The 27,541-nt window shown below is 39.9% G+C and overlaps 1 protein-coding gene across 3 annotated transcripts; it reads left to right on the plus strand.

The window, feature by feature from the left end:
• The first annotated feature begins 7,263 nt into the window (after positions 1 to 7,263).
• On the plus strand, positions 7,264 to 27,387 carry RNPC3 (RNA binding region (RNP1, RRM) containing 3). 3 transcript variants are annotated; one of them, XM_044432516.1, is made up of 15 exons: positions 7,264 to 7,484; positions 9,968 to 10,015; positions 11,361 to 11,479; positions 12,550 to 12,633; positions 13,636 to 13,747; positions 15,196 to 15,264; positions 16,352 to 16,491; positions 17,887 to 18,012; positions 19,744 to 19,874; positions 20,404 to 20,565; positions 20,783 to 20,877; positions 20,961 to 21,019; positions 22,231 to 22,363; positions 23,380 to 23,456; positions 26,006 to 27,387. In XM_044432516.1, exons 1-14 carry the CDS (start codon positions 7,272 to 7,274, stop codon positions 23,452 to 23,454), a joined length of 1,566 nt encoding a protein of 521 aa, XP_044288451.1. In that variant the 5' UTR covers positions 7,264 to 7,271; the 3' UTR covers positions 23,455 to 23,456; positions 26,006 to 27,387. The 3 variants fall into 3 exon arrangements, with proteins under 3 accessions (XP_044288451.1, XP_044288452.1, XP_044288450.1); XM_044432517.1 differs by having other exon boundaries at positions 26,143 to 27,387; XM_044432515.1 differs by having other exon boundaries at positions 27,163 to 27,387.
• The last annotated feature ends 154 nt before the right edge of the window (positions 27,388 to 27,541 follow it).

Below are 27,541 nucleotides of genomic sequence, written 5' to 3' on the forward strand. Positions count from 1 at the left end.
TTGTAGAAAGGGGATAATGCAGCATGCACACTTTCTGCAAAGGACATGGATCTGGGGAATAACAGCATTTCCTAAGCTAATATTTCAGTAGTGTCATCAGGCCTAGAGGAATTAAGGAAGATTTAAAGGGTCAGCTGACCAACATTAAATTGAAGAACTTTCCTGGCCGTGTGGTGTGTCATTCATGAAGTACTGCAATAAAACACATGTTAGAGCTGTGGGAGGTTTGGACTCTATTATTACTTTATCAGTGCACACCGGAACAGCACACGGGAGTGCTACTTTCATGGCAAAATTTCCCAGTTCAGTCCCTCCTTCCTTTATTTCATGTTAGCTATGAAAGATGTCCTTATGCAAACACTGGATGTGGAGTGGAAAAGTAGCTTGTACTAAATTCTACTGCCCTTCAGATGTTTTGGACTTCCATTATCCTAGACTGTCAGCCAGGCTGGCTGGTGCTGATGGGGTCCAAAACATCTGGAAGGCACTGAGCTGAACAAGACTCCTCTACTCTGTACAGTCCCTGAACCTAAGATCTAGATTTTGTCAAGTGAACAAGAATGTAGCACCTGCTTTGTAAGACAAGTTGTACACCTTTCACCTAAACAGAAAGGGAATTTCAGTTGGTCAATATTTGCTCATCTAAGTCTGTCAGAGCACATTTTAAAAAATCAGGTTCTTTATTTTTCAAAGGACACATCAGCAAAAGGTGTGTTTTGTTTTGTAAAACACATTTTTAATGAAAGTACAGCATGGGAGAGCATGAAAAGGAGATGTGTAAAACTTTTGGCATCTCTGCAATAAAAGATGAGGTTCCATTAAGGATAAGTTTGCACAAATGCTATTTATAGAATGAATACAGAATGATCCAACCAGCCAGAAGGCAAGTTGCTATGTGGAGATTGGGAAAGTATTGGTTTGCCTGTTTTTCCTAAGGGACTTGAAACCTGGCCTCTGTAAAAGTAGTCAGTGCTGTTGAATGGCTGTTGGCTCAGAGCATCTTCCTGAGCATGGCCAGTATAGACATAAACACTCCACTGTAGACTAAATGAATCTTTCTCAGTTGTCAATATTTAAACAGGGAAGCAATAAATAAGAAAACTTATCATAGAAAAAACAAACAAAATATTGGGTTGCATCCAATGGTAATCTAACGTTAAGTCCCATTTATTTTAGTGGGTCTGCTTTAAGTAAGACTGGCATGGCATACAACTTTTTATTGCAACAAATTGACTTCAGGTATCACTTTGATCAAATGGGTATGAATATTCAATCTGATGTGGCTTTCATGAAGCAAACAAATAAATTGATTTGTGGGAGGAAATAAAGAAAGGAGAGTGTCCTTAACTCTAAAGCCAGAAAGGTCTAGAATTGGCAAAACTGTTGATTTTGAATTTTAAATTCTTATTTCTCAATTGACAATGTTTGATGCAGTTACATGCGCTCATCTTTTGATATTTTTCATTTGTATGGTTTGGATTACAAGATTGCATTTTATTGAGGTGGGTATTGCCCTGAATATTGGAAGGCAGAATATAGATTAAGTAAATAAATAGGGAAATTGAGCTCATGGTATTTGAATTTTAAGCATTATATCACTTTAATTTCCTCTCTGTTTTGTATTTCAGGCATGGTAAACAGATAACAGAATCATGTTAGGAATTCATACTCTCAGTTTTGACACCCTCTTTGACCATTTGATTGTTCTTCCCCAACTAGATACCCTCAAGATGCACAGGACTACAAAACTCCCAATAGCTGGGACTGATGAGAGTTGTGATTCAGAAGACCTGAGCCCTTAGGAATGAAGAATGCCTATGTTTGCCTCCTTGCAAAAGAAGCAAGAAGGCTTTGGAGTCCAGTCCTATGACTTCCTGACATCATATGGGAGGTCTTAGCAAGAGTTAGAGTCCCAGTTTTATGATTCAGTGATCTCAGAGCTGGAACCCCCAAGGCTAAGCCCCTGCCCTGCCCTTCTCATGACCAATGAAGAGTCTCACTGGTGGCTCCCACCTGGGCTTGGAGGGGGAAATAGAGGCATACCAGGGGGCAGGGAGGGGAGGAGGCAGGGGTGATAGACTTGTGATGATTCCTATCTGCCTCCCAGCCTCCTCCCCTCTCCCTCCCCAGTGCTTTATCTAGGCAGCTCAAGTAGAATAGAAAAGAGGTAGAGTTGGAAGGGATTGATGAGGCCATCAAGTCCAACCTGTGGTCTGCTTCCACTTGCGCTCACCCATCCTTCCCAGCTTAGCAAAAGTGGCTTGACATGCTAGCTTGATGTGTAGCTATGCAGGAAGGTTCAGCTAGAGAAATGACCCAGTAGCAGTGGTGGTAGAGTTCGTCCCAGTCATGCCTCAATCTGGGCAAAGGATGCTTGTAAGCCTCCAAAGTTGGAGACTTTTGAGTATCTAGGGCATGGGGAATGGGATGGTGCCCTAATTGGTCCAAAAAAAAAAAAAAAAAAACAAAAACCTATGGCAAACCTATGGCACGCATGCCGCAGCGGGCACGCAGAGCCCTCTCTGTCGGCACGTGAGCCAAGTTGCCCCAGCATCGCCCCAGCAGCCGAGCATCGGATAACAGCGCACACAGGGGCCATGCGCATGCTCGGAAAGGAGTAGTGGTGCCAGGTGATGGATGTCATGGCCGTGACTCATTAGCAGTGACTTGTCCGAGCTTTCGCATGGCCGGTCAGTGTGCTACCAAGGATATATATTTGCTTGGACTGGCTGTGAGTTTTAATACATTTGTTTTTATTAACACAAGATTTTATTTTGAGTTTTCTTATGAAAAAATGAAAATGAATATCTAAGATTTAGCAAAGAGATTTTCTAATTAAGAGAGTGAGATTTTTTTAATGTTGTGCTGTCCCCCTGGCACATTTGAATCTGGCACTTTGCGATAAATAAGTGGGTTTTGGGTTGCAGTTTGGGCACTTGGTCTCTAAAAGGTTCACCATCACTGACCTATACCCTTTGAATCATTAGGTGAGATTACAAATTTTGGCTTCAAATGACTTCTCTCACATAGTGCGCTGCCCAGAGGGAATACACAGCCCTGCTGATATAAAGACTGCCATGTTTCCCTTTGTTTCTCCCTTTTGCCCAAACAGAGTCTTATGTTTCAGCCAAGGAAAGAGACAGACCTGAGTTACAGCTGGCCTTTGTGTTTCCAGAAGCAGACATGTCAACTATTTTCTCTTTTCTGCTAAATGTCATCTGCTAAATGTCATCTGATACCTTCAACACTGACCAGGGACTCATCCAGTAAACAAGCAACATTTTTTAATTTAGTCCATACTGCAGATCCCATGGCCACAAGAGCTGGCCTAATTCTTGGACTTCCAGTTTCTTTTCCTCCTCTTGCCTCTTATACCACATAGCTTGATCAAGAGTTCTGGAAAACTTGCACAATCTTTTGTGGGACTTCGAATAAAGCCAATCACTAACTAGTTATTCATTCAGAAAGTTGGTCAATCATTTGCTACTCCAATATCTTAATCGATTATTTTATGGGAAAACATCAGGAGAGCTTACTCTGAGGACACTCTCTAATTTCTCATGTAAAATACTGCAGACTGTCTAAAGTAGTTGTGTGAAATGGCTATGAAGGATCAGTTTTAGGATATGCTAAGCTTCAACCCACACTCACACCTGTGCCACACACAGGCATCAGCTTCAGTTGATCAGAAAATACCTGTTATTGCTTAATGTAAAAAAGAAAAGAAAAGCTGAAAATGAAACGAAGTCTTATATCCCAGGAGTGGATGCACGTTGTAAAGATTTACAAATGTCAGGTTCACTTCAGCTTTTTATTTATCAAAGTCAGTTAGTGAAGATTAATGTGGTGTCCTGAAGGACTTCAAACTGAATAGAATTTGCCTTTGCTGTTATAATTCATCTTTTAAAGAATTCTGCAAGGTTATTTCTTCACACGTAAGGCACAATTTAGGACATTGGTTAAATGGTGTCAGTTTAAATTATTCCTTACTGAAGAAGTAATGTGGCTTGGAGAAAAACTCACACAAATGTTTAATTCCATCTCTTTTCCCCAGATGGCCATGAGGAAGGCATTCAACATTCACTCAGTAACTAAAAACTAGATCTCTCCTGTCCATTTTATTCCTCAGGAAGGAGAAACCCTGAATAAGCAGTAGTTGTGCTAGTTGTGTGCTTTCTTCTTGGAGTTGTCAGAATCCCAAAATCTCAGTTTGTGAGAGGAAATAAAACTCGGGGTTGTGGGAAAGATCAATCGTTATGAACCTCCATGTCTTTATTGTCTGTCTCAGGTTCCCGCGGTTGACTCACGATAAGGCGTTACGGGGCAGGCAGAGGTAAACTCGCTGCAAAGCTTCAACATAAGTACAGGGTTTTTATACACTCCCAGTCACGTCACAGGTACAGGGCAATTGATGACAGAACGCAGACATTACAATAAGGTTCTGAGGTCATCACATACAGAACAGATAAAGGAATATCAGTTAATCATACAGTGACAATGAGATTACAATAATTCTAATTGCAGTGTATTGACACTTTAGTTGCGCAACTTGAACCCTTCTCCAGGTCTGCTTAGACATGTAAATTCAAGCTACTGAGAAACTATTCATGATAAGCTCAGACCCTTATCTAGAGTCTACACATTTCTGAATGACCAGGCACATGAAGCCCTCTGGGCTAGGAAGATACTTCCTGGTAAACTCTGAATTCCAATGCCATTTTAAACAGTGACTTAGCTTGGTTTTGAGAAGGAGTACAGGATTTGATCCCACAATGCAAAAGCACACAGAAGTAATGCTTTTCAGACAGGATTTATCCAAATTTTCCCAACAGAGTAAAAGGCATAACACGATACAAGTTATAAAAGAAAAAAAGACCTGCACCTTTCAGCAAGAAATCCTGTGAGTTTAGGTGAAAGGGAAAAGACATTGGAAAAAAAACTCCTATAATTCCTTGTATGCCCCGGCTAGCACTGCAGGCTGGGTAATTCTGGAAATTGTAGGATTTTTTAAAAATCTGCCTAAACACGCATGACATTACAATTTTAGATCTTTGTTTCAAATTGAAATAACCTTTGGTTCAGGAAGAAAAAAATATTTATTCAAATAAGGTAACTTTTGGAGTTATTTGGAAATTCCTCAGGACAGAGTTGATTTTACAGAGAGGCCACTTTTATGGAGAGCCCACCAGAACTGTCCTAGGATCCCCAGCTAGACCAGGAAAGGCTGGCTTGATTTGGTGGTCCTTAAAAAAAAAAAGTGTCTTCCACATGAAAATACTATAGGGAGCTTCATTGTCTTGCATGCAAGAAATTTAGAGGTAATAACAAAGAACAGTATGGAATGAGACAATCTTCATACACCTTTGGCATGCCTTCTTTATCCTAATGGTTAACAGTTTTACTGCTTGTGTGACTCACTTCTCTTGCAAAACTTAAAAGCCCATCTGGATTCACGTTTCCAGAGGCATGGCACGCTGGCAGTCCTATTTGTTTTGGAGCGCAAGGAACGTCTATATTTCCTTGCACAAAGCAACAGTACATTTCCTGTATTGTGTTCCTTGCACAATACATTCACCTTTATGGATGTGGACATTTTGTAACTCTTTCATTACTGGGGCACATCATCTATTTCCATTCCTTAACTTTTTCTCTTCTCAGACTGAAACTCTCCTATTAACCCTTTCAACTTTCCAGTTAACCCTTTCCTCTACCCAACACATGTAGATCATCCCCAGACCAGAAGCAATCTAGCTCACCTCTGTCAGAATTCGTTTTAGATGCAAGGACAAACATGTAAAAAAAATGAACTATATGTTAGGTTTATATTCCACATTTTTTATTACGAAGAACTCAGAGGGCCTTACATCATTCTGCTCCTGCTCCCAACTTATCCCAACAACATCCCTGTGAAGTAGGTTGGGCTGAGTCTGTGCCTGACCCAAAGTCACCCAACCTGGCTCCATGGCTGATCGGGAAATAGAACTTAGATCGCCTGATGCCCATTCCTGTGCTCTTAATCACTGCACCGCACCAGTTTCCATTAATTGAAACTCGTGCAAATAATCCGCTCAGGATCAGGTAACTGCTCTGGGGTGCAGTCCTGGGCATGAGATTTAAGAAGTCCTACAACTCTCGGCATACACCAGGAGGGCGGGGAAGTCTTGCAAGTCCCAGCCAGTACCTTTAGGATTTGCAAAGTCCCAGTAAGAAAAATCTCTCGAAGTTCTTGCCTTCGGCGCCAGGCTAAGACCTTTTTATTCAAATGTTATTTTAATTGTTAATATTATTTATTTATTTATTTTTGGCCAGGTCGACTCAAATTATATTGTTTTTATATTGTGTTTATTGTGAGCCGCCCGAGGCTTCGGCGAATGGGGCGGCATAGAAGCTTCCTAAATAAATAAATAAATGGGTGTGGCGGCATCCTTTAAAGCTCAGTATAGATTCAACAAGAAATAGTCTTGCAGCACTTAAAGAGTTTATTAAACATGTTTATTTCAATGCTTCCGTGGGCACCGTACGTGAAACGCTCGCTCCGCCTCCGCATCCTCGGAGAAGCAACCGAAGATGCTCAAGTTCCCGAGTATCACAAGCTCTCCGCCCGATGGAACGACTCTCTCCGACAGAGCATGCGCGGTTAACCTTGTTAATACACATTGCTCCCTAGAAGTAAAGAAACTATCTTAACTTCCGGAACTAAAGTGAAGCTACCGTATTAACACTCCACGATGCCCTGTGAACTTTAGGAAATGTCCTTTATTAAATGAAAGCGAGACTTCCATGTGCAGAAGTCAGCAGAACTTCAGTTTGGAGGAGCGAGATGCAAAAGAGGGGTTCTTGCCATGCAAGCTGCACTACAGCTTTCAAAGGGGCAAGCGTCCAGTGCATTTCAGCATCTAGTCGGTGGACAGCCAGTGCGGTGCAATGGTTTGAGTGCTGGACCATAACCTGAATTCTCGTACCGCTCCCTATAATGGAGTTTATTTATTTAAAATATTTGTATGCCGCGAGAGTAAAATGGAAGGAAGAAAGCTTATATGAACCTCCTTGGGTTCTTTGCAGGAGGAAAAATGAGGGATACAAATATGAATCATCTTAATTCAATCGAATACCAGAAGTGGTGATGGGACAGCAATTGAACTGTACTGCTTTCGACTTAGAGAACGACGCTCTGACCCGAAACCTCGCTCATTCTCGCGAGATTTCCCTTCTCTTTCCGAAGTTTACGCTTCAGCGCCAGCCTTCCACGAGACGCTCGTGTAGGTAGGCGCATGCGCAGCGATACCTTAGGCACCTTCCCCGACGGTGATAATATGGCGGCGCCCAGTTCGGAGGAGCCTGATCAGCGGCCGCGGCCAGGGAGAAACAGCCGGATCCTCCTGGTGCGGCATCTGCCCGCCGTGTTGACGGCACCGGAGAAGGAGGATTTACTGAGGCACTTCGGAGCGTCGTCCGTACGGGTCCTCTCCGACCACGGGAGGCTGGTAGGAAGGCAGCAACTTTCTCTGGTTAGGCAAGGGCAGCGGTAGAGAAGTGGCAGGGGGAGAGTCTCCTCTGTGGGAGCTGGTCTCATCTCCTGAAGTTGCGATGCGGAGGAGATTATCCACAGCACGCCTGGCCAGGCTGCTTTTCCTTCCTGTCAGGGCTCTGGGGAGTCAGAGATTCAACAGGTGTAGCATTTCCTTGCTACTGTGGGGAATAGGGAGAAGTTGCACCTGCCCTATTTCCTAAGAAGATAGGAATAACATTCGAAGTGGCCTTGTTAGAATGGGAAATCAAGCCAAAATCAAAAAATTGATATTCACTAAAGACAAATGCAAAGTTCTGAATTTAGCCAAAAAGGTAGGGAATACCTGGTTCGGCAGCAGTAATTATAAAAAGGATTTGAGCGTTTGATGAACATGAATTAGCAGTGTGATCCAACTGTGAAAATGTCTGATGTGCTTTTAGGGCACACTAACAAAATAATTTCCATTTCAAGAAAAGTCATAATTACAATTGTCACCACACTAAGTGTCATACCTCATCTGAAGAATTATATCCAGTTTTGGGTGCCATGATTATCACATCACTACAAAGGATTCCAGTTTTTTCCATCAGTGGCTACTAGCCTTGCTGGCAATGTGCAACCTCCTTTACTAGAGGTGGCATTCCTGCATACACCATTTGCTGAGGAGCTTGGGCAGGCAGAGGTCATGCACCCAACCTGCCTGAGTGATCCTGTGGCAGCTGGCTTGTCACCATGTGTACATGATGCTGGACTTTGGTCTGATCCAACATCATGTTCTTATGATTGGAGAACAGTGAAGATGGTTAGGGTTAGAAAAAAGAAACTGTATGAGGAAAAGTGGAAGGATCTGAGCATGTCTAACCTGGAGAAGATAGGTGGTGCAGTGGCGTGATAGCACTCTTCAGGAGGTTGATAGACTTTCACATTAAAGAGTGGGGGGGGGGGGACTTGTTCTCTGCTCTTCCAGTGAGTAAGATCAATTTTATGGGCTTAAGTTATGGGAGGGAGATCTCAGTTGAATAGTGGGAGAAACCTCTTGACCATAAGAGCTACTCAACCAAGAAAGCGGCAACAAGGAGTGCCTTTTCAGTGGTGGCCCTCCAGTTGTAGGATGGTCTCCCCTCTGAGGCCTGTTTGGCACCAACATGGTTATCTTTTTTGTATCAGATTAAAAATGCTTTCTATTCCAAAGCATTAAATGGTATATATTAACATATGATACCAAAATGGGCTACGCCCATTGTTTTTAATTAGGTCTAGCTTTTAATGAAAATGTTTTTGATGTTATACTGTTTTATAATTTTGTAAGTTTTTAGCTGCTTTAACTTGCAAACTGTAATTCTGTATTGTTTTACTGTATCTTTTGTATTTGATTGTTGTGAACTTTCTAGAGGGCTCCGGCTGTTGTGAACTATAGTAATGAAATAAATATATAAATGATGGAACAGACAACATAGGGGTCTCATGGGTTCTTACTATTTGGAAGTCTTCAAGTGGGACTGGGCAGCTATCTGTTGAGAATGTTTTGTCTCTGGATTTCTTTCATCAAGAAATGTTTGGACTAGATGTGACTATCATTAGTTGTATTACTTTTGCTTTTATTGTGTCAATCTGAGATCTTTGGTTATAGGGCAACTCATATTGTCCAAAAGGTTCTTTTGACTGTATATGATCTTTATATTTTCTTCTCATAGTTAGGGAAGAATCAGGAGTAACAAACACAATGGCTTTTTTTACTGCTTTCTGTCCATTATGAATAGGAGAGGTGGCTTGAAGGTATTAGTTGATAACTGACTTGACTGGAATGATCTTAGGGCAGGGGTCCTCAAACTTTTTCACCAGCTGAAAGGTGCCAGTGCTGGGTGCTGGCCGGAAAGGTGGTGCTGGCAGTGCACACGGTCCGGGGCAGGGCGGGGCATGTGGGTGTGCATGCATGCATGCTGAGATGGGGTGGGGCGCACAGTGAGGGGAAGCAAAGCGGGGGGCAGGCACGTGCCGCAAGGCGGGCGCACAAGGCAGCGGCTCGCTCGCTCGTAGATAGTTTTCTCCGAGCGAGCAAACCGCTGCCTCCCCATGTGCAGGGCGAGGTGGGTGGCGGCAGGTGTGCATGGGGGCGCGGGCAGTGGGTCCAAATGGGCATGATGGGCTGGATAAACGGGCATGGTGGGCCGGATCCGGCCCCCAGGCCATAGTTTGAGGACCCATGCCTTAGGGTATGCCTCCTGAGATTAGTGAAGAAATACAGGGTGGACACAATGGGAATTGTACCTCATTGCCTCTGAATGTTAGCATGAAGATCTGCCACATGGTGACACAAGCACTGAGAAGACTGGTGCACAGCACTCAAGTATGCTGCTCCTTGCTGCATGTTCCTTGACTGTTACAGAAAATGCCGTAGTGCAATGGATACTTTACACGTTGGTGTTTTCTTAATTCAGTGTCTGGCTTGTTTTGCAGAAACACACAGCTTTTGCTACTTTCCCCAATGAAAATGCAGCTGCTCAGGTATGTATTAGTGCTAGAAGTCTTTCCATTTGTTCTCTCTTGGCTGATCAATTGCATGCTTGTATAGGCTCTGCATACTTGTTTGAAGAGCAAGGAACTGTGGGGTTCCTTTAAAAAGCTATAGATTCCTATGCATGTCAGCACTGCTAGAAAACAGTGAGATACTTTAGGATAAGGTGGAAAATTTCTGCTGCATGGGCTAGGGCCCCCTGCTTCTTGACCCACTTCTTATTTCCTCGAAGAGTTTTAACAGCTTGCTTGCTGTAAGAGAGTGCTATTTTTGGGCAGAGTTCTAGCTAAAGAGTAAAGGATTATCCCTTCTGTGCTATGAATTTCACCAACTCCCCCCCATAATTACATTTTTAAAGCCTCCCATTAAAGCTAGAGGGACTGTTTATTTTGGCCCAGTTGTTTGGTAGGGGTGAGATGAGGGCTCCCTTTTTGCTTTGGTCCTTTTAATTGTTGACACATGGCCACTGGAAGGTTAACCACAGGGGAATAAAGCTCTTGGGCTAAAATGGTTTGCTCGTATACAGTTGAGTGTCTAATGCTGATAAAAGTCTGTAGGAGCCCTTGTTCAGCAGTCTTGCTTGACTTGTGAGCCACTGTGTAAAAACAACCCACCTTTTCGGTACTCGACAGCCCTCTGTAGTTGCTGCCTATCCAGGCTTGCATGAACAAGAGTTCTGTAGATAAGCTCCACAGTCATGTATGACAACTGACCAAAATTTTTCGCTGGCGTGCCTTCTGTTGAGAAGTTGGGTTTCTCCTCCTCTCCTTTCATCTTCTGTCTACTTTTAGACTGTATTCTCTTTTGGAAAGGGAATATGTGCACTAATGGTCCATTTAAGTAATGATCAATGAGCCAGTATTTTCGGAATAGAAGTTAAGTCAATTTTTAAAAGAACTGGCAAAATGTAATTAAAGCAATTAATTAGAAATAAATTAATTAGGAGGAAGATTTCAACCTCGCTGAGTTCAGTGGGGCTCATTCCCGGGCGTGCACATATAAGTATTGCAGTCCCAAACACTGGTATTGGTCAGCTTGGTCATGAACAGCACGATCCATTATATGTCTACTTAGAAATAAGATACTCTGAGTTCAGTGAGACTCACTCCCATGTGAGTGAGTATAGAATGGCAACCTAAGAATGTAAATGGAAGACAGAGTTGTTGAACTTGCCTAATAAACTAGTTTTGCTGTTCCTATATTAGCCATTTCTAGGCAAACTAAATTAGAAGGGGAAAGAGGGAGGAAGGGACTGCTTACCCCCCCCCCCCCCCATCAGTCTGCCTTGAGATATGCTTAAATGTTGATTTGGCTGACTGTTGTGCTCAATTGAAGGCTCTGTCAAGATTGCATCAGCTGCACCTCCTAGGCCACACGTTGGTAGCTGAATATGCCAAGGACCAAGACAACAATCGGGCATTTAGCCAGCCTTCGCTATCTAATAATGACAAGAGGTATGTGGATTCCTGTTTTATAAAACTGCTTTGAACACTTAAGTAGTCAGTAAACTTTTTCTGCATATTTAATAAGTAGTCAGTAAACCAAAGTTTTTCTGTAGTAAATATGGATCTGTCCAAATCCTATTCGGATTAGAACTTTTAGTTTAATGAGTCACTACAGTTAGACAGTTTATATCATTCTGCCCTAAATGCAAGAGTGGATTTTACATAAATGTATAAATGTATGCAAATTATCAAGGACTAGCAGTTGGTCAGAGTGTTGGACTGGGATCTGGGAGATCTGGGTTTTAGAGGCCATAAGTCCTACTGGTTGATTTTGAACAAGTCACTGACTCTCAGGCTAAACCAACTTAAAGGATTATTGGGAGGAAAAGATTAAGGGGAGGAGGATTATGTAAGCCACCCTGAGATTCTTGAAAGCAAAAAAAAAAGAGGAATATAAATGTAATACCAAACTCCTAGTAGTTTGCCACAGGAGCAATTGTATTAGCTATTTTTTCTCCAAGTAAAATGGGAGGGAAAGGAAATCAAGCAGCATTATAGGTATCATTTTTAAAATATATGGATTCTACTTTTATTGTCTTCTGTTGGGTATATTTTTCCAAAGAGATACAGATCACCCAAGACCTGTGGAATGACTTGGGGCACAATCTTATAGCAAGCTATTGAACTTGGAGGCCCATGGTCTTCCAGTGGAGGACAGGGAGCCAGGAGAGTGAATGTCACCTCTGCTGCCCTTTCCCATCTCTTCCCCTCCTCTCCAAACACTCTCCACCAAGATTGCATTCCTTACCTCAGAAAGTAAGCAGCATTTTTCTTTCCATACCAGAGGTGTGGGTGGAACTCCAGCTGCTATTGTTTCTGACCTTGGATCTGGGAATCTTAACTGTCCTTTAGCCCCAAAGATGCTGTCTTGGAGGCCATAGGATTGCTCCCTTAGAAATGTTACTTGGTGAATGGCTTGTTAAATACACAACGCAAGTCATATAGTATAATTAGGGTAATGTCAGCACAGTGCATAACTTTGCAGTGTATTAAATTTCTCTTGTGTTTGTTTTTATAAGCCTTGAAGAACCAGTGAAAGAAGAGAAAGAACGGAAGGAACTAAACTGCCTCAAAATTGAAACTGGAATCGCTCCTAGTCATGGGTTGGTACTACAGTTCTGATAAAAGATGCTAAAATGGTTATGTTGGATCCAAGTCTTAAAATGCTTGCACACAGTTTGACAAATAAATTGGAAACCAGTGCTGTTTTCTTAATACAGATTCCACAAGTTACATCCACTTACAATTCTATCATTACCTTAAATAATGTTTTCTTAATATTAACATTTTTTTGGCTAAAACGAAGTCTTGCATACGTATAGAATTCAGGAACCCTACCACAAAAGTTGTCATACTCAATGTTGAGTGGGATGGTGTAATTTGATGTCCTGCAACAGCAGGGGGTTGGACCCAATGGCCTTCATGAACTCTTCCAACTCCACTACTCTATGATTCTGTGATTGAACTTCCTTTTGGTCTTGATGCCAAAGTAGACTTTGGTCTTGTTTGCTGAGATTTATTGGGACATGGCAGTTCTTGAATATCCTCAAAATACATCAGGATCTAAGAAGTTGTTATGACTATGCATAAGGTGCACTTGTATGTGCCCAATGGAATATTTACCTTGGAACAACATGTTACTGCTACTGAAATTCCCCTTGTCTCTAAAGGGGCTTCTCATGTGATTACAGGACTACTGAAAAACAAATACAGTACTCCTAGCCTTCCTGGAACTTGTGGCATGGTTCTTTGAATCCTGTGGATTTCAAGTTGTGCTCCTAATGGTGTATTTAACTGAACTTAAGAAGAAATTAAAGGAGGCTGATACATAATAATAAATCAATAAACACATGAATCCTAAAATGCTACAGGGGCAGTCTATGACATTTTAAAAATGTTTTTTTGAGAACTAGCAGTTTATTCAGTGCTTTTAAACTCCAAGGATGGGGACCTTGTTGCCCTCTTGGGGTTAGGCTGCTGGAAGTTGTAGTTCAAAACATCTGAAGAGGGCACGGGTTCCCTAAATATTTGAACTTCTGCTAAATGAAATTCCATATATTTCAGTCTATTAAAATCTAAACTCCTTGATTTGTCTTCCCTCACAGGTTAACATTTCCCATAAATTCTTGCCTTAAATATCTCTATCCCCCACCTTCAAGTACGATCTTAGCCAACATAGCAAATGCCTTGGCAAGTGTGCCTAAGTTTTATGTGCAGGTAAGTGAAGATGCACACTCTCACTTGATATCGAGTCATAAGCCTGTACTCACTGGCATTGTTTCACTTTGCTGCTATGTGTGTATCAGTCAGTATTCCAAAGCTAGATTTCTTCCACTACTGCATTGCTCATCGTGAAAGGAAAGTGAAAAGAAATGCCTGTATTTTCACTGACCCCATAACATTGCTTTTTTTCTGTTTCAAGCGAAACCACTACATTGTGATCTATCCTTGTTAAAATTCATAAATGATTTGCAGAATCTTCTGAACTTGTTCACCAGTAGTTGCTTATGGGCCAGTCAATATTGCAAAGATATTTGGCGGTTGTATTAGGGTTGTTGCCTTGTTAATGAAATCTTAGGTGATATGGATTATGAAAAGTCAGTCAGGCGCCCACTCAGTTGTACTTTTGCATAAGGATTGCAGCCTGAATTCGCATGAATTTGTGTATGAGAAAAAACAATACTTCTAAAGAGAAACATACTTACATAGTCAACGTATGCATGGGTCAGCAGATATCATCTTCCTCATTTATTGTGTTGTAAAGAATATTACTTTTCGGGGTGTCTTCCTTTCACATATTTTATCGGTGCTTGTATTAAGAAAGGAGAGAGGTAACTTATGTAATAGTGGGTTTTAATCAGCTATTGCTGATTAATGGATTAAGGGCACATGATTTGACAGAACAAAGTCCTACAACTAAGCATTCCCCAGCCAACTGTGATGACTTGGTACTGGTGGGAGTTGTAGGATTTTTTCTCTGTAAACATGCATCGTATTGCATCCTAAATGTTGCATCCTTAAACTATATTGAAGCTTCTCTTCTTTGTTTTGGAGTAGCTGCAATGAACATACTTGTTGCTGACTGTAAAATAAGTACACTTAGAGCATGAGTTACATTTTCACTTTTGGCTCTAAAAATGTCACTTTTCCTACAATTCCTTTTTTTTTTTTTTTTACTATAAAAGCTACAGGATCTTATTGTTGGTTGTAAAATCTCTATTGTAGGTGAGAAATGTTTCAGATGATTTTTTTCATTTTTTAAAAAATTTCCAAATCTTATGCTAAGATTTACCCCATCTCTCTTTCAGCTAAAGATTTCAAAAATAAAGCTAGATAAGAAAGATACATATGTCCTGTTTGTTTAGTTGATATTGCTTATTTCACTTGTAGCATTAGCTTGAATGCATTTTTCTGGTCCCAGAACTTTCTGTTCTGAACTACTCATTGGTTATAGGAAGAGTGAAACAATTACAGACATCCCTGGCCTGATTTTGCAAGCATAGAGTACTGGAAGTAGTATGGCAAAGAATTTCTCAAGGCAGTTGTAAAATGTGGGCTCTCCTATAACAGTGGCTGTTAGGATTACTAGCATAATTATGTGCGGTGTTTGTGTACTTAAAAGAGAAATGCTACATGAAAACTAAATTGCTATTGTTACTCTGCAGGTTTTGCATCTTATGAACAAAATGAATCTTCCACCTCCCTTTGGACCAATTACTGCTCGACCTCCCATGGTATGAAACTTTTGTAAATAAAAGCATCATTGTATGCACTGTTTAAAGCTGCTCTTGCTTTTTAGAGACTCTGGCCAGTAACTAAAGAAATATTTGATTTCCTACAAGGGCTTTCATGAGATGCCTAAATGTTAGAGCTGAGGAGATGGGTTTAAAATAGCAATTGGTAAATTGCTTCAGAGGTTGGATGCTACAACAATTTGAATGAAGTCAAGTTCTGTATTCAAGATTTTATCCTGTTACCACAGTTAAATCTGCTTTTAGAGTGGTCCAACTTCTTGTTGTTACTGTAATGAAATCAATGACACATAAAAGACTTAGTTTCCTTGCTCCTGCTCCTTCCTATTCTTACCTGTGTGACTGTTTTATATTTCTCAAGTATATCCAAAATTTATAGAGTGACTTGGTTTTATGTCATGCTGGCAAATTGTGGGTTAATTAACCCAAGATTTGCAGGGATGCAAATCCCTGCTTCCATCTTTCAGAAATATTCTACCAAGTCCCCACTCATAGGTTATCATAATTTCTGAGCCCACATACTCTGTGTAGCTTACGGATTAAACAATCCAGAGTTAGCCAGAAGCAGCTCACAGACATCCTGGCAAATCTAGTGTTAATTAAGCGATGATTCACTTCTGTGACATGCAAACTGGCTCAGTGACTTTGGAATTACAGAGGCCTTTGAATCCAGTCCTTCCCATTCACTACTTGCAGTAGGGTATGCGAAAGCCAAAGCAAGGGTAGTATACTACTTAAGAGCTTGCGACCGGGACTTAGACTATCTGGGTTCTAGTCCCTGCTTGGCCATGGAGCCAAATGACTGACTTTGAGACAGCCACAGACTCAGTCCAAGCTACCTCACAGGGTGGTGGTGGTGGTGGGAATAAGATTAAGAGGTGGAGGGGTTGTTATGTAAGCCACTTTGAGTTTGTTAGAAAAAAGTAGGATATAAATCTAATAAATGAATAAATGCCAGCCACTCATTCAGCCACACATTCACTTTATATACAAAGATCTCTTTGATCTGAATGATCAAACATATGACTCAGATGTCAAAGAGGTTGTCTGTGTTTTTTTCTTTGTTCAGTATGAAGAGTATATCCCCTTGCCACCTCCTATTCCACCACTGCCGCCGGAGGAGCCTCCTTTGCCCGAAGAAGATGACAGTCAGGATTCCAGCAAAGAGGAGTCAGAATATGAAAGTGCAGATGAAGAAGAAAAAGAAAGGTTGGTGATATCCTGCAGCAAGCCGTTGTCTTTAGGAGTTGGTGTTGTTTCTTTTGGCCTATGGATAGGTAAACTTGGAGATTAGGGACTTCGGAAACTAAAGCAGCATTGTTCAACCTTAAAAGTAACTTTCAGCAAAAGTGTGTGTGGTTCAAATAGACTTGCAGTGGTACAAATGTTGTGCCTTGCCCTGACCTTCTGCTATGATAATGAAGAACTGGCCAATATAAATTCTGAATATTTCTGTTTGTGGAAATGGGTGCTAGACACAATCACCACTGTTAATATCCAGCTGTCAGCTACGGGGAGACTAGAATATTAGTTTTATCAAATATCTTGTTAAACGTAATTAGGTTTATGCTTTTAGCAGAATTCAGCATTTAAACAATGTCTTTAATAGTATTGACATTTAAACATTGATAGTAACTGGAAGTGTTTAAGAGCTGCATTTCATTTTAATGTCTTCTATTTTAAAATGGTTCACAGGAGTAAAATAAGTGCACATTAATGTGAGCCCCACTTCCCATTGCATGTATGCTGTAGTAAAGTTCTTACCAAACTCTGGTGCATTTGGTTGGCTATCGGAAGCACAAATTGTCCTGATACAACTTAGTAATGACATTTGTTATACAGGAGGTATCTCCAGAATTTTTCTTCTTGTCTTTGACACTCTGATAGCATGGAATCAATGAGTTTAAATCAAAGAAGTCTGAATATATCCTGCCTTTTTAGTTAAATCAAAGTAGCACTTGGGGCAGCTGACAACTTGCAAGACATATTAGATCCTAATTAAAAGACAGCAAACATAAGTACCATAGCATATAACAGACAGCTTAAACTGCCAAAATTAATGGAATGCTCAAAAGAGAATTCTCTTCTTCAGGCAGTGGTTGCTTAAAAAAGGGAGCCAAACAGATACTCTGTGGGGCAGGGTTGAGGGGAGTTTCACAAGTAGGGCAGCTACAGAAAAGACCCTCTCACATATCCTTACTAATCTGGCACCCAATCATGTTGAGACAGAAAAAGACCTCTTGCCCTTTCCAACTTCTTCCTTAATGCAAATTCATAATTTAATGCAAATTTAAAAACTATCCTATGTTTGGGGGGTTTTATGTTTTCCTGAGTTTCCTTGTAGCATGATTCTTTATAGAAAAGAACCAAAAAAGGAAGCTTGTCTTTATTGCTTCTCGGTTTTCATCCAGATCTTCTAGGTCAGTGGAATGCCTGACAAATGACTTTCTACCACCTTACAGACCAGTCGTTAAAAAAAAAATATATAGAAATCCTGAGGGGTGGGTGACTGATTCTGTTCGGTATTGACTAAAAAACCTCCATGTTTTCTAATCAGAGACAATAATGGAAAGGTGACTGTGTATTCTGTGTGTTAATATTCAGATTTACAAAACTGATGGAATTAGCAAGCCTTCAGCCAAAACGACAGATACCAACAAAGCCACATCGTGCAAGAAAAAGGAGAAAGATAAAAGACTTACTAAATGTCTCCCTACCTACTCCCCACAGGTATTGACAAAAATATTTAATAAGAGTATTTCCGTGTAGTGACAATCTCAGTTGTATTTTCTTCTAGATATCTCAGTTGAAAGAACGGTATATTTCTTGGCTTTGTTCTTAGGTTACAACTCTGAAATAAGTCAGAGTTCCAGATTCAGATGTAACAGTAACCAAGCCAGAGACACTTCCTCCCTGGCTTAGTTAGCTACTCCCACTGATAAAAAACAAATAGAATCTAGTTCTCACTCTGTAAGCCAGGGTTTAAACATAACAAAATTGAATTACCATTGTGTGGGAGTGAAGCTGTTGTCATAGCAAGGAAAAAAAATCATGGAAATATATATACTTGTTTATCTTAGCTTATTGTTTGTTGGTATGAGACTTAGACCCTTGTAATCATAACAAATGATTGGAAAGAAAATATTTTTGTAAGTTTCGTATCTCAGATTTAGTTATTTTTTTGTGGATTTGCGGCTTTTCTTTTGTATTTTTGTGTCTACATTTCTTTTGAAAAGAAACCATGCAGTTGCTAGTTTCATCTTCCAAGGGTTGCCATTTCCTTAAGATCTCTGTGAACCTTCTACCACTGCTGCATTTGAAAAAACAAACATTGGACAGTATCCAGCACTGCCAGTTTGCTAGCACCAACTGCATTGCACTAGCAGGAATAACCACTAGTGGAACAAGGGGCTTCATATTGCAGCCTTGGGAGCCAGTTCAAACTAGTATTTCTAGAACAGGGCAAGTCAGTGGAACATTCTTCTGCAAGCTCTGCTACCTATCTCAGATCAGGAGGACTTAATCTAAGCTAGCTATCATTTGCTGTAGTAGTCATTTCTGCTAGTGGCACAGAAGAGTCGGATACTGTTCTGCAGATCAAGGCCAATAACTTTTCCAAAGCTTGACAGAACAAAAAATTAGAAGACTGCTACTGCTGCCACTACTAGGCTAAAGTTTCTTTTTTTCCCTTTTCATACTACCACTTACAAACCTGGTTCAAACATAGCAACCCATGGTTTTAAACTATGCAGGGGTTGTCATGCATGTTTATGAGAGAATGGGCACATTGTGTCCTGTACACTTTCCACTTCCATCTTTAAATAACAGTCATAGTCATAACATAGTCATCCATAGAGGGTGTGACATCTGAACTTGGACATTTTTGGCTTTTCACAGGTTAAACAAACTAAAGTTAAACCTTTGGATTAGTCAACCCACAAACATCCCTGGGTTCAGACATCAGACACTATTAATTTCTTCATAGGTTGTTTACAGCAATTGGAAGTGGCTCCTGCATGGTGTACAGACCCACAAATTAATCCACGATTTGCCATCAAATCCCACTGTTGCATGCACATTAGGCACACAACGTAAAATTGCACTTATCCCTGTATTTTTGTAGTTGTGATTTTGTTCAGTTTATGCAAAGATGTGACTTAGAATTCCTGGTAAGATACACTGAGCTTATATATTCCAATATTTAATCCTGTATACCAAATGTTTAAGAGTCCAACAATATTAAATGTTATTAAACAATTTTAAAAGTTATTAAAAATTAACAAGTTAGATTGCTTTTAGACTACCTGTTATTGTGTGTGGTTTTTAAACAAAAGGTCTTTAAAAGACAGTTTGAAAAAAATATCTTCAAAACAATGTAAAATAGTTTGGGAATAGATGTTCATGTGGAAAATTCATTCAGTAAAACAACTTAAAATAAACTTGGTATTGTATTTTAAACAGTAATTTGCACCCTGCACTGTTGCCTTCAGACGTGTTTGAGCAACCGCAGCCTGTAGGTCCTAAAAAAATTGAGTTTCACATTTCTTCAGATGTACCAGCCACTCTTCAGAAAAGCCAGGAGCACAATGATGGTATGCTATGAGCATCTTCTTACACCGTTACAAGCTAGTGATGTAGTTAGAAGCAGATGTGGTGTAGCAGCTTAGAAACGGAGCTATAATTCAGGAGTTGTGCCTTTCCTCTGGAAGTCCATAAATGGCCTCAAGCAGCCCCTTAGCCCCATCTACAACATGGCAGAAATAATACTGATGTAAGACTGTTGTAAGATTAAATATAATTGCATTACCTTGAATGTTCAAAATGTGTTACTGGCAGTCAGTTCAGCAAGTGTGATGGGTTTTTCAGATTGCAGATGTAAATTTCTATTTCTGTTCAACATTGAAGCTTCTCATTTGTTTTAGCATTATAACTTTCTGTTTCTATCCTTTGGCAGGGATTTATTTAACACTGATAGTGGCTACAGTATATTTAAATTTATTGGATTTAAGCATGCTTAAATTTTAGATTGGATGCAGTAACTATTTCTGATTTTCATTTGTCTGAGATCTCTTGTGCCTCTGGATAATGAGCCAATTAAATGTTCTGGACCTTTTTTCTTAGATGTTCATGCAGTAGCTGATGAAATCTCTAATGAAGGATTTGGAAAAATCTTTCCTGCCCCCAGTTCCAACCATAAAGAAGAGATGGAAGAAGAGGAGGATGAAATACCTTCAGAATTCATTTCTAAAAGAGAGCTGGAGAAAGGCAGAGTGTCTAAAAGAGGTGATTTTTGCAATTGGAAAGGCTTTTATACCCTGCAGTGTCAGTGCTAATTTCTTGCTATTTAATTTTTGAAATGTTGCTCATGTTATGTTAATATTTTAGTGTTTGACGTAGTGAATACATTATGTTGAGAATTGGCTGTAAAGATTTAAGAATAAAAATCTTCTTAAAATGCATATCCCACATCACAAATAACTTTTCTCTTTCTGTGCTCAAGAAATGGAAACACTTTCTGTCTTCAAAAATTATGAGCCTGGTGATCCAAATTGTAGAATTTATGTGAAGAATCTGTCGAAGCAAGTTCAGGAAAAGGTAAGTGGAAAATGCACATAATATTTCTTGGTTCTTTTAGCAAGTGTTGCTAACTTTTCCTGATGTGCTTTATTTTAATCCAGGATTTGAAGTTTATTTTTGGAAGATATGTTGACTTTTCATCAGAAACCGAGCGTATCATGTAAGTAATGGCTCATTGACTGCTTTTATGTGTTGGACTTCTCTTGACTGGGTGAGCCGAAGTATACATTTTATTTATTTATTTATTTATTTTTCAATTTATATCCTGCCTTTTTCCTACAAAGGGCTCAAGGCAGCTTACATCTCCTCCTCCATCTTATCCCCACAACAACAACCCTGTGAGGTAGGTTGGGCTGAGAGTCTGTGACTGGCCCAAAGTCACCCGGTTGGCTCCATGGCTGAGCGGGGACTAGAACCCAGATCGTCTGAGTCCCAGTCCCATGCTCTTAACCACTACGCCACACTGGTACATCCATGCACTTAGTTTTCTTCTGGTTTCTAGTAGATTCTTCCCCTTCCCCATCTCCCACTGCTTAAAGTTCTAACGATGGTGAAAGAGGACAATGAAATGTATGGGTTCAAAACCAGCAGAGCGGGTAGATAAGAGTATTCCAGATACTGCTGGAATAACTTCTGGCAATGAAGGGATGAAAAAGCAACTAAGTTATGAAAGGAAAGGCTTGAATGGAGGACAGATGGGAGAGGAAGTGAGATTGTTTGAAGGGGAAACTGACACAGTGGGAAAGAATAAGTCCCAGAAGTAGTAAGAAGAGCAATGCAATGAACAGAAGAAATGAAAAAAAATAGGAAATCAGCTGAGACTAAGGGAACATGTGCTCCCCAGATACTATTGTTATTTGATGCTTGTTTATCGATCGTTACAGTTTTTGTAAGCCATCCTGGGATGTTTTTCTTATAGGGCGGGATATAAATATTTTAAATAAGATAAACAAATATGCATCTTGGAAACTAGAGGCACTGGGGTGAATATGGATAATAAATGGGTCAACTCAAGCATGCTGTATATCCAGAGAACTTCCAGTTTATTCCATGGATCCTTGAATTTGGGAAATTAGATAGTTGGATTTGGTTGGGGTGGGAGCAGTAGCAGAAGAAGATAATGACTTTCCCTGCTTCAATAGAACTTAAATTCTGCCCCGTTTTTCTAGAACCACACAGGAACCTTAGGCTTGGAAGACATGTTGAATGCAAAGATGTCTATAGTTATAAAATGCAGCTTTCTGTCTTTGCATGGTATGAATTCTGAGAGAATTACATGACTATCACTGCTCCTTCCTTATGCTAATTGTTCATTGCAACATGTACTAGATGTCAGATAAAGAGTTGAAATGTTCTTGTCTCTTGTTCTAGGTTTGACATACGTCTAATGAAAGAAGGCCGCATGAAAGGACAAGCTTTTATTGGGCTTCCTAATGAAAAAGCTGCTGCTAAAGCCTTAAAAGAAGTAAATGGATATATTCTGTTTGACAAGCCCATGGTGGTCGTATCCTTTCCCAATGTGTTTTTCTCATTTTCATTTCTATATTAGCCCTGCTTTCAGAATCTTGCCTTTCAGTCTTATACTTGCTCAGTGTATGGTGAAGTTTCTCTGCATGTTATTTATTCCCATTTAAGTTGAAGGGCAAATCAAACAATCTTCTCTGAAAAACGATAGATAGATAGATAGATAGATAGATAGATAGATAGGCCCCTTCTGACTCACTCTGTTTCTATGTTTCAATGTTATTTGTTTTGTTTATTTAAGACTTTATCCCATCTGCTACTGAAGTCTCAGGACGGTTTAAAATAGCATAAGCCAACTTGTGTCAGATGTGGCACTTGCTAAAGGTACAAGTTAGGACCACAGTCTCTGTGCATTACCTAATTCCTCATCCTGTTGTTGGTGACTGGTTTTGTCAAGATTTCCCAAGCTTAAATAGTATTTTCTTTGCATTCTAATAAACTATTATAATAAAATATAAATTAATATTATAAGTGTAGTTGGTGCATTTCAGACTTGAGAATACAGCCCTACTCATATTTACTTGTGATAATATATACGTAGTGCAGAACATAATATTTAATCAGTAGCACAATATGTATTGCATATTACCAAGCAACTTGATGCACAGAACAAAAAAGAGTGGGATTTATAAAGTTCAGGTTCTTTTCACATACAGATTGAAATTACTTAAATTAACCCAATTTTTCAAAATAAAATTTCATAATAAAGCAGAAATATTTGTATCTCTACTTTTGGCTGTATTGATACATCTTTTTAGTTTAATTTTCTTTCTCAGTACTAGCAAATCAAAGATATGGATGTTTCTGTGCATTTCCAAAACAGTTTGTTCAACACGTCATAATTTTTTTAATGAATGGCTATAAATAGAGACTGGAATGTCATAATCTTGGAACAAAAACATGTTGCATAGGTTTTATTACTTAAATAATTTAATGCATATCAATTGTTCTTGCTAAAATTTACTGTTAGATTTATGTTCCTTAATATAATCCTAGCAATTTGCTCGATCAGCAAGACCAAAGCCAGATTCCAGAGAAGAGAAGAGAAAAGATAAAGGGAAGCGAATCTGATGGTAAGCCAATCTCTTGTGTCTCATTTTGTCTGCAGCATTTGAAAAAACCGCCGAGGCTGTTGCATTGCCAGTACTCAGGGGATAAAGCGGTGTTCCTTCATACTGGAGGTGGGAGCTCACCAAATTCAGTGTTCTTCCATGTTTAGAAAAGAAATCTGGGGGAAAACATTTCAACCTGACCTTCACCCTATAACATGAATGTTAGGCCTTTGTCTTAATGTGAACACAAATTGGTGTCTTAAGCTTTTCAACTTCTTTTGGATCAACATAGCAACACTTTTCTATCTTAAGTGGGCAGGGAGTGGAGCAGGGTGAATTCCTTTACAGATTATTCCATTACTTAGAATGAAAGACCATGAATGCCTTGTGTCTCTCTTTCACTCTTCTGCCTAGAACTGTAGAATACAGGTGCAATTGTGGCCTCACCTCTGGAATTCCCTCCTAGAAAGGTTCACCTGTCACCTAGTTTATTGTGTTCTCAGCAGCAGGCAGAAACTTTTAAATGTTTTAATTACAGCTTGAATTTTGCTCTTCTGTCACTTTGGCAGGGGTGGCTCAATGCATGCATTTGGAAGCTTCAGATTATATTCTGTGTGCCTAACAAAACAGCAGCTATGCAGAGGATGGGCAGCTGAAAAATGACTACAGTGGTATTTGGGCAGCCACCAAATTTACTGCTAAAAACAAACATTCATAAAAAAGCAAACTTAAACTTCTTTAACCCCTGTTTGTCTTCTCCAACAAAACCTGTTTGATATAAAGACAAATCAATTTCCCCAAATCATTCCTACATATAAACTCATCTGAACTAACTTTCATATGCATTTCCTGAAAATAGGAAGATTGTCGGTATTTTCTTGCTCATACACAAAAGGTGTAACTGTAACCTCTCCGCATACATACACACTCTCTGTGTGTCAGCATGGTGTCTTTTATTTAAGAATTACTAGCAGCAAAGGATTTTCTTCCAATAAGCTTTTGAAAAGTCATATGTCTTTCTAAAACTCGACCTGGTTTCCCAAATCTGATGGAAACTTCATTTCCATTATTTCCTTAAAGCACAGAATTATCTACTGTATTCCAGCTAATGATGTCCTAATTACTAAAATCTGACTCTTACATAGCATGATGCCTCAATACTGTTTTCTTTCTGCAGATACTAAAGGAGTAGTGGTGGGGAACATTTTTGACTCAGGGACTTGCGTTTGGGAGCCCTAGGTGAACAGGGCCAAATTTTTAAAATGCTTGGGACCATCACCTACATCTTTTCTTTCTTGCACACCTTTGCAAAGTTCCCTGTTTCTGTTTTGCCCCCCCAGAATGGAAGCTGATCAATTCTGTGATGCAGAGTGCTCTGTCCTTTGGTCCCATTTAAGCAAGATTAAAACATACCTTAGCCTGGATTCATGGCTATTTGGGTAGAGGGCAGATTTGATTGGTTCTGGCTATTTAGAAAACCACACTCCTGATCATTAACTAAATTTGATAGAATTATGCATTTGAATCCTATTGTAAAATTTTCTAAAGAATATCCCAGCATTGTCCTAATTTTGAGTATTTTTCTCAGATCTTTCATTAATGAAAATGTTTGTTTTTATATGCTAGTCCATGAAGTAAAACTGATTATTGTCATAGATTGGAAGCAGAATCAACACAGATTGAAAATCCTGTTTGAGTGTGGCTTTTGGCTATTGCATTCTGCTGTGCTACAACCTTCCTAACTTAATCTAATGTTAAATTATTATAGAATTCTTAGCAATGTTGCTGCTTATTCATCAGGGAAAATGGCTGTGGTTGACAACATTGGATCAAAACATTATGGTGCTTTTATAAGATGGATATGTCCTGTTGCCAGGGCTTTAGAGCACTGGGGTGCAACTAAAATTTATGCTTGCCACCAACCCTTCCCCTCACCAAAAGGGAAAGGACATGTTCTTGACTGACTTCCTGTTGAGCTTTAGAGGCACTTTCAGTGCTCTCCACAATATTAGACGCACTTCCCGATTCCAGACTTATCCTGCTTCAAGGCTCAGCACCAAGTCAAGGAGATAGTATTGCACCTTGGTTCCAGGCAGGAAATCTCACCTGGAAAAAAAGATGTGTGCGCCAAGGACAAGGTGATGAATAAATGCATACCCCCTCCCACGGCATGGTGCTTGAGGTCTTTGTACGAAAGGGGACAAAGTCACTGCAGTGCCAAGGAGTAATGTTAGCGAAATGGTTTACCTTTATTCGTTTCAGTGCTTGTTAAAAAAAAGTGCCAAGTAGCAGATAAACACTGTCCTGAGGTTAGTTGACTGCTGATGTATGATTTCACTGACGATGTTTTAAATAAATGTATCTTGTATAGCTTGGACAGGTAGCAGAGTTAGTACTGAACCATGCTAGCATATTCTCGCACATGGTGCCATTGGGCAGCCTCTGTCAGAGACTGCGTCTGCACTGGTGAGAGAAATTAGCCTTTGAACAGGGTGTAAAACCAGAATTTTGCTATGTACTCTGGCATTGTACTAATACAGTACTTAAAACTGCATTTGTTGTGGCTTCAGAACTGTTGTGCTTGGTGCTGTTGCCTTGGGTCAGAAGATCAAAAAATGACCACATTTTTAAAGAACGCACTATAAAGAATGAGAACTGTAACAGAGAGGATAAAAAGATTAAACCACATTCTGCTGTTCTTCCTTAGAAACATTCCTGCGTAAATACTGCAGTAAAACTGTGTCATGCAAAGCGTATCCTTTCTTGTTGTATCCTTTTTTTGTGTATTTTTTTTCCTGGAAAAAAAAAGTCCTAACATTCTTTTCTAGCATTGCATTAGGCAGTAAAGTGGTAGATCTGTATTACCACAATTTGTCATAATGCTTGTAAGCCAAGCCCCCTTCATTTAGCAGGATACTCATGGAAGTTTCCAGCCTGCAATAACTTCCTTTAAAACAACAACAACAACATCGTTTATATTAAACAGCACAGTTCTGTATGCCAGATCTTCAGCAAGTATAATCTGCTCTGCTTACGTCGGTAGAGTTTAAATGCTGCATACTAACTGGAGACCTGGCCTTAATTATATTTTGACATTATATTACAGCGTAGAGTCCTCCAATATCAGTATTTTCACCCGAGAAAAATGAAGTCTGCATTGTAAAATAATCCACCATATCTCTTGAGCAGGGACCTATAGCTAGGCTGCTTTTAATACGTTTTTCCATATCAGATCACAATTGAAACAGTATTTTATAAACAGCAAAGCAAATTGGCTAACCCAGAAGGTAACAACCTTGCTTCTTCTGAACGTTGTCCTCAGACTGGTGCTATACTCAATACAGCAAAATCTAGCAATGCTGACATACTTGTAGAGTTGCCCTTCTATAAAATAGAAGGGTTCTGTCTGTCTGTGAAAGGGTGTGTGATCTCGAGGAAACTTCCGGCAGAGGAGGTGATAGTTGCAATTTCCCCTGCCTCCGTAATTCCTTCCTGACACCACCTCTCCCACCGCTTGGAGGGTCATTGAACCCTCTGGAGCAGCTTTTACAAGGGAAGGCAGAATCAGCAAAAATCGCTCCCTCTCCTTTCCTCCAGTGGGAGCACCTCCTGTGAGTGGAGACCCAGGAAAGTCGGATCCAGACCTTTGCTTTTCTTATTAGCCAAAGCTTTCAGCTTTTTGTTAAAGAAGCATTTGTGTTTTTAACGCATCTTTAAATCATTCCAGGTCCCTTTTGAGTTCCATGTCTTTCAAGTGTGTTCAAGCTCTGGGATGAAGATGCATGGTCAACTGAGCAGCCGAACAGTGCGTAACCGTATTTAAAATACAACAAAAGTCTCTGTGGTCTTTAGATACGTATGCTCTTCTAAACACTGAAGACCTCCCAATCTGTCACATAGCAGCTGTAGAAAATGTTTCAATTAAAGCTCTAATAAATTATTCACTTTTGTATTGGCTTCTGTTTGTTTTCTTTGGCAAAACATTTCTGTTTCCCCATGCCAGACTAAAAAACATGATATACCCACTGAACCTCTCTGTTTCCAGCTTGCATGCACTTTTTTAAATTCCAGTACATACGTAACAGATTAAGGCACAATCCTATGTA

The sequence above is a fragment of the Varanus komodoensis genome, unplaced genomic scaffold (genome assembly GCF_004798865.1).
Source record: "Varanus komodoensis strain SLA01 unplaced genomic scaffold, ASM479886v1 scaffold24, whole genome shotgun sequence".
In the NCBI taxonomy this organism is placed as follows: Eukaryota; Metazoa; Chordata; class Lepidosauria; order Squamata; family Varanidae; genus Varanus; species Varanus komodoensis.

Bases quoted from the DNA above. Each gene is read 5' to 3' on its own strand.
- RNPC3 (XM_044432516.1), top strand. From the start codon at position 7,272: ATGCGCAGCGATACCTTAGGCACCTTCCCCGACGGTGATAATATGGCG. The intron at 12,634-13,635 runs GTTGGTACTACA...CTTCCCTCACAG, and splicing joins GGAATCGCTCCTAGTCATGG to GTTAACATTTCCCATAAATT. The intron at 21,020-22,230 runs GTAAGTAATGGC...CTCTTGTTCTAG, and splicing joins TCAGAAACCGAGCGTATCAT to GTTTGACATACGTCTAATGA.